Here is an 18227-nt window from a genome sequence, read left to right as displayed (position 1 = left end):
AGTTCCAGCATAAGTATGCTTGAACTCCAACATATTATACTTGAGTTCCAGCATAAGTAACTCAAGCATAATATGATGGAGTTCCAGCATAAGTACACTAGAACTCCAGCATAATATACTGGAGTTCCAGCAAGTATAATTATCCAGTATAATATACTGGAGTTTTGAGCACCGGTGCTCCAGTCTCCAGTATATTATACTGGAGTCAGCAAAGTATACCGGTCCAGCATAATATGCTGGAGTCCATACATATGTGCACCGAACTCCAGTATATTATGCTGGATCGGCCTCTGTTGCAGAAAAATAGTGGCTATTTTTCATTGACTTCGTAAACGCTGGCTATTTTTGAATGACCAATCATAAAACTGGCTATACCGTGCTATTTTTACGATTTTAAGATTAGTCATTTATTTACAATGATGATTGGTGCTTTACCAAATGTCAGGTTCAAAAGTCCTGAAGTCAGTGAAGAATTTTTCCAAATTGACTTTATCTCTTTCTTTTCTTGGCCGCATAATTGAAGATGATGACTCAAAATTAAACCACTTTTTCAAAGAATCATTCTTATTTTAAGAAAATATTCACTAATATATATTTATGATTTCCTATGAAAGCTGTTCCCCGTAATTTTACACTTTCAGTCCTTGTAATAAAACGATAATTTACCTTTCACGTCTACCTGAAATACAACCCAGTATAATCCCACTTAGTGGGGTCTGGGGAGGGTAGTGTGTACGCAGACCTTACCCGTACCCTAAGGTAGAGAGACTGTTTCCAAATAGACCCCCGGCATCCTTCCCTCCAAGAACTTCCCACCTTGCTCTTGGGGAGACTCGAACTCACAACCTCTCGGTTGGAAGTGGAAGTTGCTTACCATCAGAACAACCCCTCTTGTCTAACACGTCTACCTGGAATGTTATTCTTTAATGTGCACTACACAAATTAATCTCTATATACATGAGGATCCAGAGACTATTTTTCGGTGCCAATTGATGCACTTTGTGGGGTAAAGCAAACTATTAAAGTGGAAGAAGAATTTCCAACAATCAACCCACACATGCCCATTAATTTTGGGTTTTTCCTCACTTCTTAAATTATAAATAAATGTATTAAACAATTACGGTGGGTATGTCTGAAGAACACGGGGGAATAAAAAAGGAAGAGCAAGAACGGAGAGAAATCAATTTATTAAGTGATTTTGAGGAGCCAAAAATTCCACTATTAGAAGCAGCCGCCAGCATAGACTAGGCCTGCTCCACTTCCATTTAAATAGTAGAGATATGGATGGTCATTTTGCATGCAAATATGTATTTAGCTATCACATAAGTAGAAAAAGTAGGTCACTATAGGTAGTTCTGTTATGCCCACTATTGCTACTTAGCCGATCAACTTTGAGATTTTTTTATTCTTATACACTAGATGAAATATTATTACAAAAAATATTTCTGTTTTAAATATTACCCGACCTGGACACATTTTACCTACAGAATCTATACAAATCGTTTAAAAAGGAATTCTTTCTGTTGTAACATTCCTTTTTTAGGAGCGAGAATTGAGATTGTAAAGGATTCTACCGAGATTTTCTGAAACGCATTACTCGCCATTAATTAGGCCTGAAATTATTCCGTTTCTCTCACAATTTCGACACTTTGTTTTTGCTAATACTCTGTTTTTCACTGTATATTCTGGTTTCACAAGCAAAATCGAATTAATTATCTATAATTGTATTGAATCACGCGCAATAATGTCGAAAATAGCTATTATGCTTTAGCTAGATGGTACTTGGGATAGCTTTGGGAGATATAGGGATTTTCATGTCGACGGGATTATAATCACGGAAGATGCAACTTATAGCCAATTGATTTTTACAATCGCAGAGCATAGAATGATTGATATATCAGAAAAAATAATCGAAATCAAGTACATTATCAACGAAAATTGTCCGCCAATGAAAATTAGGAACGATATGGGAGTTCTAGTCTACATGGAGACAAAAAAGGAAAACATGAGCTTAGGAACGCATCCGCTATGTATAACAGTGCGGGATTTTGATTTGGAATGTAGTATGTCTATTTCGAACGAAATTGCAGGTTTGATATGTTATTCCAGCGGTGAAATCTATTTTTTCTCTCATGCGTGCTACAATGTTTCTACAATATTTCTACAAAAAAAATTACATAGCAAGTGTAAATCAAAATATGTATTGAATTTTATTTGTTCTACAAATTTTCTACAATATTTCTAAATAAAAACTACATAACATGTGTATATCAATTGTTATGAATATGTAAGTCCTGGATTTTATTGGTTTATAATTTTTCTACAAAATATCTACATTATATTTCATAACGGTATTTAGCTTTAATTGATTGCAGGTTCATCTGAAACACTGAAGTTGATTGATATGTCAACATCTCCTAAGATAGTGGAATATGAAAGTATAATTATAACAGAAAATACACCAACTGTTATTGAAGTAGGCCAGGTATACAAAGATAAGAAAATAATTGCTAGTGCAATGAAGCACTATTCTGTCATGAACAAGTTCCAATTTAGGGTGAAAAGGCCTAGTGCTAGAAGGTATGAATAGTTCAATGGTCAAAGATCATGTCTTTGTGTATTTTGTAGTTTATTTGTATTTTTGTAGATAATTTGTAGTGTTTTTGTATACAAATTGTTAAATATAATATTTTCATTGTTTAAATTATTTTTGTTCTGTAGCTACTGCCTGGTATGTGTTGGGGAAGATTGTACATGGCACTTCAAGTCCACCAGCATAAATGATTCAGCAATGTTCAAGGTTCGAAAATTCAACAGCTTGCACACATGCTCTTTAATGAACAATACCTCCATACAACACAAACCTACTTCCATGATAGTGGGTAGCATGGTTATACCAAAATATGCTGATCCTAAGACAGTTTACACACCAAAAGACATTCAAACTGATATGTTGTCTGTACACGGCGTGAACTTAACATACATGCAAGCTTGGAGAGCAAAGAAAAAGGCATTGGAATTTTTGAGAGGTCATCCTACTGACTTCTACAGTCGATTGCCTAGTTATTTGTATATTATGGAGAAGACTTATCTGGGGTCTGTAGTTAAATTGAAGAAGACCGACGATAATTGTTTCTTGTATACATTTGTCGCGATGAGTACGTCAATCAATGGTTGGAAATATTATAGTCCGGTTGTAGTAGTTGATGGGACCTTCTTGAAGTCAGCATACAGAGGAATAATGCTAACAGCTAGCACAATGGATGCAACAGGTATTGTAGATTTATTGTAGATATATTGTAGAAATTTTGTTGTTTGTATGTATTTTCCTTTATCTACAATTTTGTGATGGAAATTGAATTCCTTTTTGTCACATATAATAGGTAGCATATTAACACTGGCATATGCTGTTGTTGATTCAGAAAATGAGGCATCATGGAAGTGGTTTTTGAGCAATTCAAATATGCATATGGTGAAAGACCAAATATGTGTGTTGTTTCTGATCGGAATGAGAGTATCTTGAAGGCAACTTCTACTGTTTATACCGGCATGCCACAGTATTCTTGCATGTGACATATTTGGACAAATATAAGGTCAAAGTTCAAGAAAAGTCATATAAAGTTAAGCGAATCGTACTTTGCCACGACACGATCATACACGCTTGATGAATTTAATGAAAGAATGTCAAAGATTGAAAAGATTGACCCGTGTGTTAAAGCATACTTATACGATATTGACTATCACAGATGGTCTTGAGTACATGCTACGGTGAACAGAACTTGGACTATGACATCAAACATTGCAGAGTCATTGAATGCGGTAACAAAAGATGCAAGAGAGCTACCGATTGTAGAACTATTAGAGTACATGAGGACTCTTCTTGAACGATAGACTAATGAAAAGTTATTGAAATCAAAGGGTACATTCATATACCTTGGATTTAAATTCAACAAAGAGTTGGATGACAACAAAATATTATCTCAGAAGCTTAAAGTAAGCTTTATCCAATAACATCTGATCAATTATTGCACCAAATTAAAATATGAACAGATATTATAGATAAATTGTTGTATAATTGTAGATATTTTGTATATGTTGCTGATAATTTGTTGTGTGTTTATAATGTAATTGTGGGTGAGGGCTTCAACAGATTACATCCATACAGTACCAGATGGTGTGAGCCGCTATATTGTTTGTCTTGAAAATAAGAGATGTAGCTGTGGACAATTTCAGCTTGATGAGCTTCCTTGTCCACATGTTTTGGCTGCTTTAAGACACAGGGATGAGTCTTATGAGCAATATTGTTCTCCTTATTACACGAGGGAGAGCCTCTTGCATACTTATAAAATACTAGTAGACCCGCTGCCTGATGAAAGCAAATGACATGTGCCACAACATATAGCTGAAGAAGTTGTAAATCCACCTACCGGGAAAAGACAGCCAGGAAGACTTCAAAAACAAAGATACAAAACACATGATGAAGTAAATGCAAAGAAGTACAAAGTTTCATGTGGCAACTGTGGAATAGAAGGGCATAACAAAAGATCATCTTGCAAAGAATGCTCCCAAGAAGAAATAAAATTTGATATAGTCAACAGCTTTTTTGATAAAAATTGTTGAAGTGTTCAGGAGAATTATAATTGAGGTGTAATTGTGTTGATATATTGAGTAAAGATTGTTTCCCATAATAAAATAATTTCAACTCTTAATGTAGTTGGTTTGAATTTATTTTGTTTAATTACTGAGTGTATTGAGTTCATACTTTCATAACTTGATTGGATTATGATTGATTTATATCAATAGCACACAATTACTTAATTATCTATATCACAAAATCATTAGTGAACAAATGATTCTTACAAGTTATCTACAAAAAATCTACAAAAAAAACTACATAAGCTAGTGTTTGACAGAATAACTACATAATATTTAAGTTCTAAAAGAGTTTTATGCTAACATTAATGAGTTATGAAACTTGCTCATAAGTACCAATTTATCTACAACGTTTCTACAAAATTAACTGCAACTAAACAAATTAAATACATTTTCCCTACAGAAAATGACAACAAATTCATCTTCTTCCATACTTGTGTTATCTCGTTCACAACTGGTAAAAATAAATTATGAAAACAAAGGGTAACAACAAAAAACAAAAGCAGTAGAATAAAATACTAACAATTTTGAACCAAAAAAGGATCTCCATAGTGTTTTTGATTTGAACTAGTAATTTCATGGACAAAAATAACAAAACTAAAGGTAAAACAATTGTAGCACAAATCTGCTACAAATATGCTTTAACTAACTTGTTTTAAGGTAACATATTGTCTACAACTTTACTACAAATCCACGACACCTATATATTTTAACTACAATTTTACTACAGAACAGGAAAACTAATTCTTCTTCTTCTTCCGGAGTTCTGTTCTCTCATTTGCAGCTGGTGGACCTTTTCGTCTTGCTAATCGCCAGTCATCTCACTCTCACTAATTGTACCAATGTATCGCTTTTTTCTAGCATAATCCCAAAGTAGAGCTCCACAGCGTCTACAATGTTGATCAATATCAGAAAGGTCTTCCTTTGAAATCGATATCTCTCCAATGCTGACATATTCAGTAAATGCAGCAACGTATACACCATAGTCACTGCAAAATAGAAATTAGGGGAAAGAGATTTAGCATTCAGCGATTGAATAAAATCTGTTAAATAAATTGAAGGAAAAAATAGTTTTTTCATACAGTGAATCCTCTTTTTGCTGGATATCTCACCGATCAACCACTGAGTGTCAAGAGGGTCAGTAACAGCTTTTTCAATGTATGCCTTTGTGTTCTTGTAGTTGATGTCTGGACGCTTGCCATAGAATCCAATGGATGACAAGTATAGGGGGATCATTGTTGCAAATTTGGTGACAACAGATTCAACAATGATGTGATTGTGTAAAGAGACCATAGAATCATAAACATATAGAGCCCTTTCGGGAATATCAAAAATAGCCATCAACCAATGAAATTTTTTCACAATATTTATGGGCATAATCACAAAATCAACCTGATCCCATGCAATATTTGCAAGTAGCATGTACCCCAATATGTATTCTGCTACGACGTCTTGGGATTTGACAACAACTAGCTTCTTATCGTCAGGAGAATTAATATATTTTTTATAAATTTGTTCAATTCTAATCTTGAAAATAAAGTCAGTGGTTGTAAAACGTGTTTGTTTCACAGGACCATATTTTCCTCTCTTTCGCAAATAGTATAAAATAACATCAATGTGTTGCAAAGGAAAAAAAAACAGAGTTCATTATTTGTTAATGCTTAAAACAAATTAACTACAATATCATCCAATCATCTTATTCTGCTAGGATATGTGCTTACAGTGTTGTTGAAGACTTGTCCGGGATGTGCTAAAGTGTAAAACCACTCTTTTTTATCAACTTTCTCCACTCCAAGATCATATCATGGCTTTAGCTAGTTATCTTTTATAGAATAAGGCGCCTTCCTCCTATTTAAACACATAGCAATTACAATTAATATGTAGATTGAAGTGGATATCAAAAAAAGGAATGCACTCAGAAATATGAACAAATTGTATAAACTAACCTCCTTGAAGATTTATCGGTACCAAGGTATAACCAGTTGTTGAATTCGTCCAACAACTCATGATCAACATTTTTGACCTATAATCCCAGTAAACGGATGCTTGATTTGAAAAATTGGAGACCCAACAGAAGTGCTGCCACTAGAATTGAAAATAGGGAGAAAGGGTGACCGGACATGCTTTCCAGGCTGCCTTGTTCTTCCTTGATGCACAGTGGTTGTTTCATCTTGGTTAAGCTCGCCGAACTTAACAATCTAGGAGAAGTTATCTGGAAACTCAAAATCATCAAGTATTACTTCCCTTTTATCACATCTGGATTCGTTCGAATCACCTACATTAACGTACTCGGCTGGTTCACCTCCTTCTTCACAGCAATCATCTCCTTCTTTTATAACATTCTCATCTTCAATGGGAGATTGAATTTTTTCCCCTTCTCCTCATTCTTTTGTGCTTCTTCTTCACGGAAATCGTCTCTTTCTTTTATAACATTCTCTTCTTCAATGGGAGATTGAATTTTTTTCCCCTTCTCCTCATTCTTCTGTTCTCCTTGAATGATTATTATATCTTCATGTATAGTAGAGTCTGTAGGCATAGCTTCCTTCACTGTTATAGTAAGTATGTTTAACTTAATTATTTTGTAGGAAATTTGTACTAAACACTAACATTTCAGAATCCAATATCTATATTAAATGTAGTAATTGTGTTGAAATGATGTCATGCATATGATAACAACTAATTTTATAATGTTGATGTGATGATAACATGTACTAACTCATACTTGTATTCTTTTCATCAATTGCCTCTTCAAAATGAGAATCTAAAGCAATACGTACAGGATCACTCTCATTAATTTCTATGTCATTCACATGTCCTGTATCTAAGAAACCCATTTGAATTATAATGCACATTAGTTGATACATATTTTAGGCAATATATAGGTACATTGTAGACATATACATAGATATGTAAATCTGTGTAGATATACTGTAGGCATAATGTAGATATGTCTCCACATATTATAGACATATTGTAGATATTTTGTACATACTTTTTTTACTACTGTTGGCATGCGCTGGTATATCACTACTGCACGGAAAATGTTGATTGATCTTTTCTTTTGTTTGCTCAGCAATTTTTGTAGAACTCCCAGCAAATTGCAGGCTTTAAATTTGTTAGGATATATACATTATGGACGATAATATAAACTTAGAGGTGATATAAATTGTTCTGTTAAATGAATAAATTTCAAATATTACCGTGGCATCAATGTTATCCTTTTGACTGTTTATCGCCTGCAAAACAGCCTTGATTGAGTCATTGAGTAGTAGTCGAAAGCTACCTAGTTCTTCAAAAATATCTATCTTGAAAGATCCAAGATCTAAATCAACCTATATATTGAAATATAGAGGGTTAACGAAAATATTGGCTTAACATAAATTAAAGAACATCCAAGATTTGTATATGTGTTACCTTGTCAACATCTTTTCTTAATTTTTTAATTTCTATCAGAATATCTATCTTATCCTCTATTCCAATTGACTTTGTGTGTCCCGATGGAGATGCATCATCTTTCGGAGCCTCAGACTTGGTTTCAACTTCTTCAAGTATGTATTCAACTTTATTAGGCAAAGACATTCTAGAAAGCTCTTCGGGTGCTTCAATTATGTTGGTGAACTGAGTGAAAAAAAGGAAATTAGTTTGACTTAGACATAATATGTAGAAAAGATGTAGAAAAAATGTATAAAACGGTCTGATCATAAGTAAAAACCATTTACCTTGATCCATGTTGGATTAATCATTCTCTTCAATTGTAGATAACCATATCTTGTCCTTACTAGCTGACCAGCAAGTATGCGAGGGATAGAATGGCAACCCTTGTAGCTATATCAGTGTTGACGGTAGAGCAACACTCATACAATCATATTTGCATAGCTAGTGTACATCCTCGAATGAGATAAGAATGAACAGAAGGATTGAGCTTGTGCCTAACAGACTGAAGCAACTGTTTCTAAGAATCAATACCCCATGTGTAGTTCGCATATTGTCCTGAGTCAACCAAATAAAACCTAAAATGGTCTACCAACCCTACATTGTCTTTGTCTGAAGGACAAAGGAAGAATTCTATAAGATATAGAATACACAACTTGACTGCATCATCATCATTTAACCATTTTTTGATGGTTACAATTTGTTTTAAGTATGACTTCTCAACTTTTCCTTGTTTGGAAAATAGCTTCTCATTATTTTACCGTCATATTTAGGTGTGTAACCAAAGTCTGTCACTTCCGTAAAATATTTTAGACCAGTTATCAATGCAAACTCTCGCAAGCCAAAATTCAGCCTCTAACCCTTTATCTCAGTTGAAAAATAGTCAGAACCAAATGCGTTCAATTCATACTTCATCAGAAGATGAATTATCTGATTGTGCATGCATATTCTGGGAAATGAAAGCAAATAACCAAAACATGTCTTCTTGAAAAGCTTTAAACTATTTGCAGACAATAAATCCTTGATTTGGCCAGGAATATTGGGGTCGGATAATGTCTGAAACCTAACGACCATAATCAACATTATGAGGTGCAAAAAAAGGTCCACTCTGCAGCAAAAGGAAAAATTCTTTATTAAAACAAGGCTCAAACCAAAAAAAATAAACTATCTATATTTTTAATACAATATTCCTATACAATTGCATAACTGAGTCAAAAACAGATAACAACTTAACTACAATATTATTACAAAATTTCTACAATCTTTAAACAGAGTCAAAAAAGGCAAACATTTATATAAAAATGTATCTACAATCATGAATTATAGATCTACAACAAATCTACATAGTGTAGACAAAATTTCTACAAACTACAAAATCAAACATTATATAGTTTCATAAGAATGAGAACAATTTTTTTTAGCTTTTATCAAAATTTATTTTTGAAACTAATAAATTCTTACCTTCATCACTGACTGTTGGGGAAAAGTTCTAATAGATTTTTGAACTTTCTTCTTTTTTGAACCTTCTACATTAGGAGACACTCTAACTTTTTTTGCAACTTTAATGGCATCTTTTTCTTCGATGAAATCATCATCGAAATCAATCTCTTTGCCTTTCCTTTTCGCAGATTTGACAGGTATGGAAGATTCACCAGCATCAATATCGTGCTTTTGCTTTGTTCGAGCTTCAACCCTAGCTTCACGGGGGGAAAGCTTGGGCTTGTTCTCTTCTTTTGCATGAGCTGATTTTGAAGCCTTTTGGGGTGAATTTGCTGAGAAAACACCCAAATCAAATGAAGGAACATCTTCTGCTTTGTCTTTTGTAGGGCTGTTCTTTGAAGATATCTTCTTCTTCATTGAAAATCAAGGTAATGAAATACGTTAATGGAGGTAGGGATTTTGAATAAGAGAAGGAATTTCGTCTGGTTTTGGGAAAAAGAGATGAAAAGGGGGTTAATGGAGTATTATGAGAATTTTGAAGCGAAAATCGTGGGTGAAGATACGTGGGTGGGTGAGGGAGTGGGATGTGGAGAGAGAAACGTGGGGGAGTGAGAATATACGATACAGTTATATTAGGACAGTAATTAATACCACTAAATCCCTTAAAATGTATATTTTTGTAATTAGGTATATAAAATGTAATTAAAGTTAAACTTGAGTAGGGAGGGTAATATAGTTTCATATAGCGTATAGGAATGTAAAAATTCCATCAACTTTGGGTCTTATTCAGGAACAGAGCTAGGAGCCTGGATACGGGTTAGACTGACCTAATAATTTTTGTTCAAATAGTGTATTTATATTAAGAAATTCTTACTTTATTTGTATGCGCTAACATTTATTTGATTATGATGCACTTAAGTAATTGGATCATAACAATTAGTGAGAAAAATTTCATGTACTCAAGATAAAGGATATATCAAGACAAATATTCTCTAAAAGCAAATATATCAACACAATGAAAACAACACGACAATATCTTGGAGTAAAAAGAAGAAAAATCAATAAATAAATCAATAAAACACCAATAAATGTAATAGGTTTGAAATATATCTACTTCGGCCTAAACGTAAAAAAGTAAATCAGTAAAGGATAAAAATATCATATACTATATTGTAAATCTCTCCTATTTTCCCCTTTTCTAGCAACATTTTGTATATCTAACACTAAATTAAGATGCAAAAATTCAGAAGTGGCTAAAGAATTCAGTGACGTTTAATTTACAACTACATGAAGTATTTGACATTAAAACTGCAGACCAAATGATTACACAAAGTTGAGTTATTCATTTTCTCATTAATTATCATAATAATAATCTATAGGTTGACTCAAATATGTCCCACTCAAGTGCCACATTTATTTATTCGAAAAACTTATGAGCATTACCTTACATCAGAACACCTTTATAAACTTTTACATAAAAAAAGGAGTATTTTACTTCCCCTTGAATCTTGGAGATTCTTCTTAATATGCAATACAAATTAATTCTAAATTAATAAATTGGAGACCTTTATGGGACAAATCAAAGCTAAATAAAGTAACCAAAGTTGAAGTTTACAATCTCATTACCAACCCACTCATAGTCTCGTAATATTACATTTTAAAAAGAAATTAGAAGGAAATACATAATAATTATTAAGTGCACACAACACATTGGACGGTCACGTGCTTTCCTTTGGCTCCACGCCTCCACCAAAGCTGCGGCTGCGGCTGCGGCCGACCCTTACAAATTTTTAGATTACATTACATGGAATTAACAAAGTAAACCTAATAGTACTAGTCTTTATAAGTTGAAGTTGCTATTACATAACCACTTATCAACTTCCACTTATAATATGACCAACAGCTTAGCTCCAAGTGTGTGTTGCATCTTGTTTCGTCAATGCTAAGCCTTTTGGCATACCAGGGCGAATCCAAAATTTTGAGTTTAAGCGTTATAAATTCTAGAAAAGAATGTTTACTGATCTAAATAAATTATTTATACATATAATTGAATTTCTTAACACAAATATTAAATTTTGGCCAAAAAATATTTGCTTCTGTCAAATTCGCAGCTAGAACTCTATCTCCGCTTCAGAGTATACCTAGTGTTAGGGATATTACCTAAGTTATTAGACACAAAATATGTTTTAATACTAGTGTCCAAAAGAAAAGACAGTTCGGTGCATAAAGTATCTCGTATTCATACAGGGTCTGGGGAATTGCCGCTTGTACCTTAAGGGTATGATATAGACAACCTATATTCTAATGCAAATATTAGTGATTGCTTCCACGACACTAACTTCTGACCTTTAGGTCACACAAAGACAATTCTACCGTTGCTCCAAAGTTTTTGTCTGAGACAAAGTTGTCTTTAAATTCTATTGGTTCCTCCACGTTTTAAAGGACAACCTCATATGGAGGAATAATAACAAAGCAATTATCATTCGAGTATCAAATCTTTTTTGAAGATTTTATAAGGAGTTCGAAACCTAAATAATGGTATTTTGGATTCAAAATATCTTTATACAGTTAAAAAAAGAAGAAGTTATATTTCTAACTAAAATGCAGTATTATACTGCGTTTTAGTTTAACGGAAAATTAGCCATTAAAGAAAAACATAGTATAATACTGCGTTTTAGTGGGTGTTTGGACATAAGACTAAAAATGCACAATACTATCAAACAAAGCATAATTAGGTAGTCTCACGCTAGAGTTATTTTCTAGAATAATGGGTATCATATTATTGATTATATTGTTACAAAAAATACGACAGTATTTTTATTGTTTTGTTCTTATACCTTATTGGATGACTATTTAAGTAATTAGCACACCTTTTATCAAACGCATTTAGGTTTCGGACTCCACTTTTTAAATGTAATCGTTTTTCACTTTTTTTTTGGAAATCAGTATTTGGCCATAAAATTTTTAATTTTCACTTGAAGATGAATTTTGGAATTTTTCAAAAATTTGAAAAACTCCAAAAAATTATTTTTCAAAATTCATTTAAATCACTCACAAAACTTTCAAAATAACCCAAAAAATTATACTCATGTTCAAACACAACTCTAATTTTCAAATACTATTTTCACTTAAAAAAATTTAGACTTTTTTTTTGGAATTTTACAATTCTTATGTCCAAACGCCCACAAAGTAATAGTAATACCAAAATAAATTAGGGTATTACTTTTTAAATATATTTTCAATATTAATTATATATGGTCAATCAACATTTATTTTACTGTTAAAACTCCTTTGTGTTTAAGTAAGTTATGCACCAAATTCTGGGGGAAATTGTGGGACCCATGTATAAAAGGTTGGAATTAAGAGCAAGCCTGGTGCAAAACTGCAAATGCAGACAAAGCTGCTTAGAATTAGTAAAACATTGTATAATACAAAGTTTTATATTAAAAAATTATTTATTAATTAAAACGCAGTATTATATTACATTTTCCTTTAACGGCTAACTTTTCGTTAAACTAAAACGCAGTATAATACTGCGTTTTAGTTAGAAATATAACTTCTTCTTTTTTAACTGTATAAATGTATTTTGAGTCCAAAATACCATTATTTATGTTTCGGACTCATTTAATAAGAGTCCGGAACCAAAATGTGGTTCTTTTGGACTCAAACTACACAAATAGGTGGTAAAAAAATGACTTTTTTTATATATAGAGCCATAATACCTGGCGCTATATACTAACAGTAACGGAACCGTTAATGTATAGCGCCAGGTATTGTGTGGCGCTATACTGTAAAAGCTGACATGGCCAGGTATAGCGCCACAATACCTGGCGCTATATATACATCATTAATGTATAGCGCCAGGTATAGTGGCACTATACATATATATACTTGAGCAGTTTTTGCCGGACAGGTTTCGGATGAAAGAGTTTTCCTTGATTTAAACTTATCACCGCCGGCGAATGAGCAGCGAGAAAATAATTTATACCCTGCTTTCCATAATTCACAAGACGAGTGGTAAACTTCAATTTTCATTTGTGTTAATTATGTATATTTTTGGCGTATTGAATTTGTATTAACGCTCATATATTTAATAGGGGGTACCAGCCGGATATGAATTTTACAAGTGGCCCATCCGGTAGTCATCACTTAATTGAAAATGCCTATCATGAAATTTCATCACATTACGACTTGTAAGTGAAGTGATATAGCCATATGGAAATCATTTATTAATTCAGTAGCTTATATTTTTGTTGGTTGTGCAGTGAAAACGAGCAAGTTGAACCACCCGTACTCACTCAATTGACCGAAAATGACGTATTACATCGGGATCTGGCAGATGCACAGAGTGAGGAACAGAACAGTGATTACGATAACAATGCCGATGAATCCGGAGACGAGACACCCTTTTTTCGTGAGGATGGTGATGAGCAGGATGATGAGGAAGGACCTGATTTGAAGAGAGACCCCCTAGACGAAGAGTGTATGAGTCCGAAGTGTCGTTTCATTCAAGGGAGATTCCTTACATTGATAACTTGCCAACTGTGCCGGATGTGGAAGCTCTAACAAGGGATTTTGATGAAATCCGGACAGCAATGTGGGATGAGTCTAGACCAACGGTGCTTGCAAAGGGGATGCTTTTTCCTGATAAAACGCGCTTAAGCAGGGCTTGTAAAATGCACAACGTAAAAGAGTGTCGTGAGATGCAGGTATTGGAGTAAAGTCTGATGGTATACAAGGTTGTTTGCCGTAGGTAGTTTTGGCCATGTAATTGGATGTTGCGTGCGACCAAGAAGAAGACAGGTATGTGGAAAGTGGGTAAATGCATTCCCACCCACACATGCGAAATGAACACATTCAATGGGAATCACTTCAACTTGGATATTGACTTGATTTCTCTTGTACTTATTCTGCATATCGAAGCGTCCATAAGGTATACAATCAAAAAGTGCATTACATCGGTCCACCAGGAATATGACCATACCATTACGAAAAGAAAGGCATTTCTCGGGCGCAAACGAGCGTTTGAAATTGTCTACGGTAATTGGGATAAGTCATTTGCATCTCTGCCAAAGTACATGGCCACACTGCAACACTTTAACCCCGGGACAGTTGTTGAATGGAAGCTTGAGCAGAGTCCGGGAACACCAGAATACATATTCAATTACGTGTTCTGGGCGTTTAAGCCAGCAATTGATGGTTTTTCGCATTGCTAACCAGTAATATCCATAGACGGAACTCATGTCTATGGAAAGTACGATATCAAGCTATTGATAGCTGTGGCAGTTGATGCTAATAGACAGATATTTCCTCTAGCTTTTGATGTTTGTGCCAATGAAAGCACAGAGACGTGGACGCTGTTTTTGAACCACATGAAAGAGCACGTTGTCAAACAGCGTTAAGATATTTGTCTAATATCTGATCGGCACGGTGGTATATTAAGTTCTGTGGAGAACTTGCCTACATGGCAAGAACCTTATGCATACCATCGTTACTGTGTGAGGCACTTTAAGGCCAATTTCCAGAAGACACATCCCAACAAGGATCTACATGATTTGATGTGGATGGTAGCAATAGACCACCAACAGCATAAATTCCGGAGGCATATGGATTCTATCAGGCAAGAAGACGAGGCAGCCTATCATTGGTTAATGCGACATGACCCTAAAAAGTGGACGTTGCATGGGGATGGTGGCAGACAATGGGGAATTCTTACTATAAACATGTCAGAGTCCTTCAACGGGTTATTGAAGTCGGCAAGAAGATTGCCCGTCACAACCATGGTGCGGATGTCATTCAAGCAGATGGCGGAGAGGTTTGTTCAACGGTCTGCAGCTGCAACGGAATTGATGGAGAGGGGTGTTGAATTTATGCCAGTGCCTATGAAGAGATTTGAGAAATACAGACGGCGAGCACATTGGCATTCATTTTTGCAGTATGATAACGAAAGAGGTGTTTTTGAAGTTCGCACCGCTATCCATAATAATCGGGGTAATAATGTACATACTGTAAATGAATCTGTAAGGTTATGCTCCTGTGGGAAATGGTCCATCTACCACATGCCTTGCTCACATGCCATCAAGTGTTTTCAACGTGTTGGTTATGCGGAGACCAACTATGTTGATCAACAATATAGTGTTTCCAAGTACCTAAACACATATAGTGGTCAGTTGCAGCCAGTGGGTGCTGAGCATTATTGGCCTCCAGAACCATTTAAAATGGTGTGTAACAAGTCCTATTGCGTAAAAGACAGGTGCAGAAGAGAACACGTATACATAACCAAATGGATGTTAGTGACATCGTTTATGCGCACAAATGTGGTATATGCTCGCAAACAGGACACGACCGTCGTAAATGTCCTTCAGCTGGTTTGGGTGGAAAAACTAATCAAGCTTGTGGTGGGTGTTCTTCTAGTGTACCTAACTACCCATGAGTTGATGTTGTAATAATTAGTTGTTATATCTATGTTGCAAGATTCATGAAATAAAATTATGCTTGTTAACTATTATTTGTACTTTCTCATTTTACCTATTTAAATAATAATTTAATAAAATTATCTGTATATTTATTATGTGTGTGTTGTCTTGTCGAACTGAAAAAGCTGACCAGCTGACATAAAGTTGTCTTGTCAATATCATGATATTTAACACGCAAAGTATAGCGCCATTAGATAATACGTTATGTGTGTGTTGTCTTGTCGAACTGAAAAAGCTGACCAGCTGACATAAAGTTGTCTTGTCAACATCATGATATTTAACACGCAAAGTATAGCGCCATTAGATAGTACGTTATGTGTGTGTTGTCTTGTCGAACTGAAAAAGCTGACCAGCTGACATAAAGTTGTCTTGTCAATATCATGATATTTAACACGCAAAGTATAGCGCCATTAGATAGTACGTTATGTGGGTGTTGTTTCGCCTATAAATAACGGGCTCATTGTAGTTATGTTGTGTGCTCAAAATTTACTAAAAGCAAATATTTTATTAAAGGTAAGGTTTTTTTACTAAAAGCAAATATTACACAAATGGCCCAACCTCTTCGTCCACCAAAGTGCAACTGTGGAAAAACATGCTTGATGCAAAATTGTTGGGAAGGTGGTGAAGTTGGACGCCGCTACTGGCACTGTATGAACCAGTTTTACAAGGTTCCCGACGAACCTATTTGTGATTTTCAAGAATGGGTTGATGAACCATGTTATCAGGAATGTTACAGAGAACAACTCCAGTTTCTTCATAATATGTGTTTAAGACAACAGGAATATGAAAAAGAAAGCAATAGAATTATTGCAGACTTGAGGGCGAACCTGAAGGAGGTGGGAGAAAAAAAATGGAAAACACAATGGAATTGTGAAGCACAAAAGGATCGGAAAAAAAAAATATAAACTGGAACTTGCGGAGGTGAAGGCGAAACTGAAAGAGGTAGAAGAAGAAAAAGAACAACTAGAAGAACGATTTAAGTGGTTGGAGCGGAGAATAAATAGCAACCGGGGCTAAACATTGGCATGTATGTGTTTAGTGTATTTTTCATATTTCATGTATTTTTATTATGTTGGCCTGCTATATTTGTGTTTGTGATTGTGTTTGTACTGTAGTAATGTTTTCCTTGTGTGTTGTACTAAATTTTATTTTAATTGAAGTAGAAGTTAAGTTTAAGTGCTTGTGTTGTACTAAATTTTATTTTATGAAACTATCAAACGAATGGAGAACTAAAAAAAGTAATGCGCATATTCGATTAAATAATATTGTTAATGTATACAAAAATATTATTTACACCATGTCAATGTGTCCCGCATCCGGTGTGTCTCAATGCAGCCGCTGGCCTGAGGCGCATCCCCTCCCGCCCGGGTACGCTATCAGGATCATCATCATCAAGTTGTCTCCTTATAGCCGGATGCGGCGCAGGATGACATGTATCGGTGGTGCTGTCAGCTCCAGTAGAAGGCTACATAATAATATGAAACTTAGTATAGAAAACTACATAACAGTTCACAATAATTTATATTGTCTTACCATCATCGTCTCTAGATCCTGAATGTAGTCATCTGTCGCTGCATCGCATGAAGCCTTAAAAAGGAAATTAATAAAGTTAAAGAAAATAAATAAGTTACAGTTAACACAAATTCAAATTCAATACTAATAAACTCATACCTGTGCATGTGATGTGGAGCCATAACTCAGTCGGCGCCCACTATAAAATCTCGGGTCGGTCGATCCTCAACAGTGGTAGACGGGCCTGGGAAGTATCTACCCCAATCCACTCCTTGAATATCCAAGCCCGTGATCAATAACTGACCCGATGGGGTCACCTGCGATGGCACTGGAGTGCAATAAATTCCAAGGCTGTAAGACGGTATGTCTGTCTCATGCATGCCGCCTGCCATATCAGCAACAACATCATCAACAGGGGCCTCAATGCCCCCTTGCTGGGGACCACCTCCTCTCCGCCCATGACCACGTCGTTCGGCACCACCAGCTCGTCGGGCACCACCAGCTCGTGGGATACCACGGCCTCGCTGGTACGTGGTTGGGTCCATATAATCAACCTCGTGTGCCAAACGCTGATCCGATCGGGCTCGCTGCAGTGTCTGCGCAGCCACATCCATGAATTGACGACTATACTCCTGCATGGCCACATGATTGTGGACATAACTCTGCATCTGCTGCCCCATATGATAGACGGTATGCAATCCAATCGCCTGCACA

General features: G+C 35.1%; 1 protein-coding gene across 1 annotated transcript; it reads left to right on the top strand.

Moving 5' to 3' along the window:
- Positions 1–1966: 1966 nt before the first annotated feature.
- On the top strand, positions 1967–4383 carry LOC142163113 (uncharacterized). Its single transcript, XM_075220366.1, has 5 exons — positions 1967–2090; positions 2376–2580; positions 2722–3272; positions 3384–3488; positions 4151–4383. Exons 1-5 carry the CDS (start codon positions 1967–1969, stop codon positions 4381–4383), a joined length of 1218 nt encoding a protein of 405 aa, XP_075076467.1.
- Positions 4384–18227: the final 13844 nt, after the last annotated feature.

Source organism: Nicotiana tabacum, chromosome 8 (genome assembly GCF_000715075.1).
Source record: "Nicotiana tabacum cultivar K326 chromosome 8, ASM71507v2, whole genome shotgun sequence".
Lineage (NCBI taxonomy): Eukaryota > Viridiplantae > Streptophyta > Magnoliopsida > Solanales > Solanaceae > Nicotiana > Nicotiana tabacum.
The sequence above is the reverse complement of the archived record's forward strand: the minus strand, read 5'-3'. Positions and strand labels throughout refer to the sequence as shown.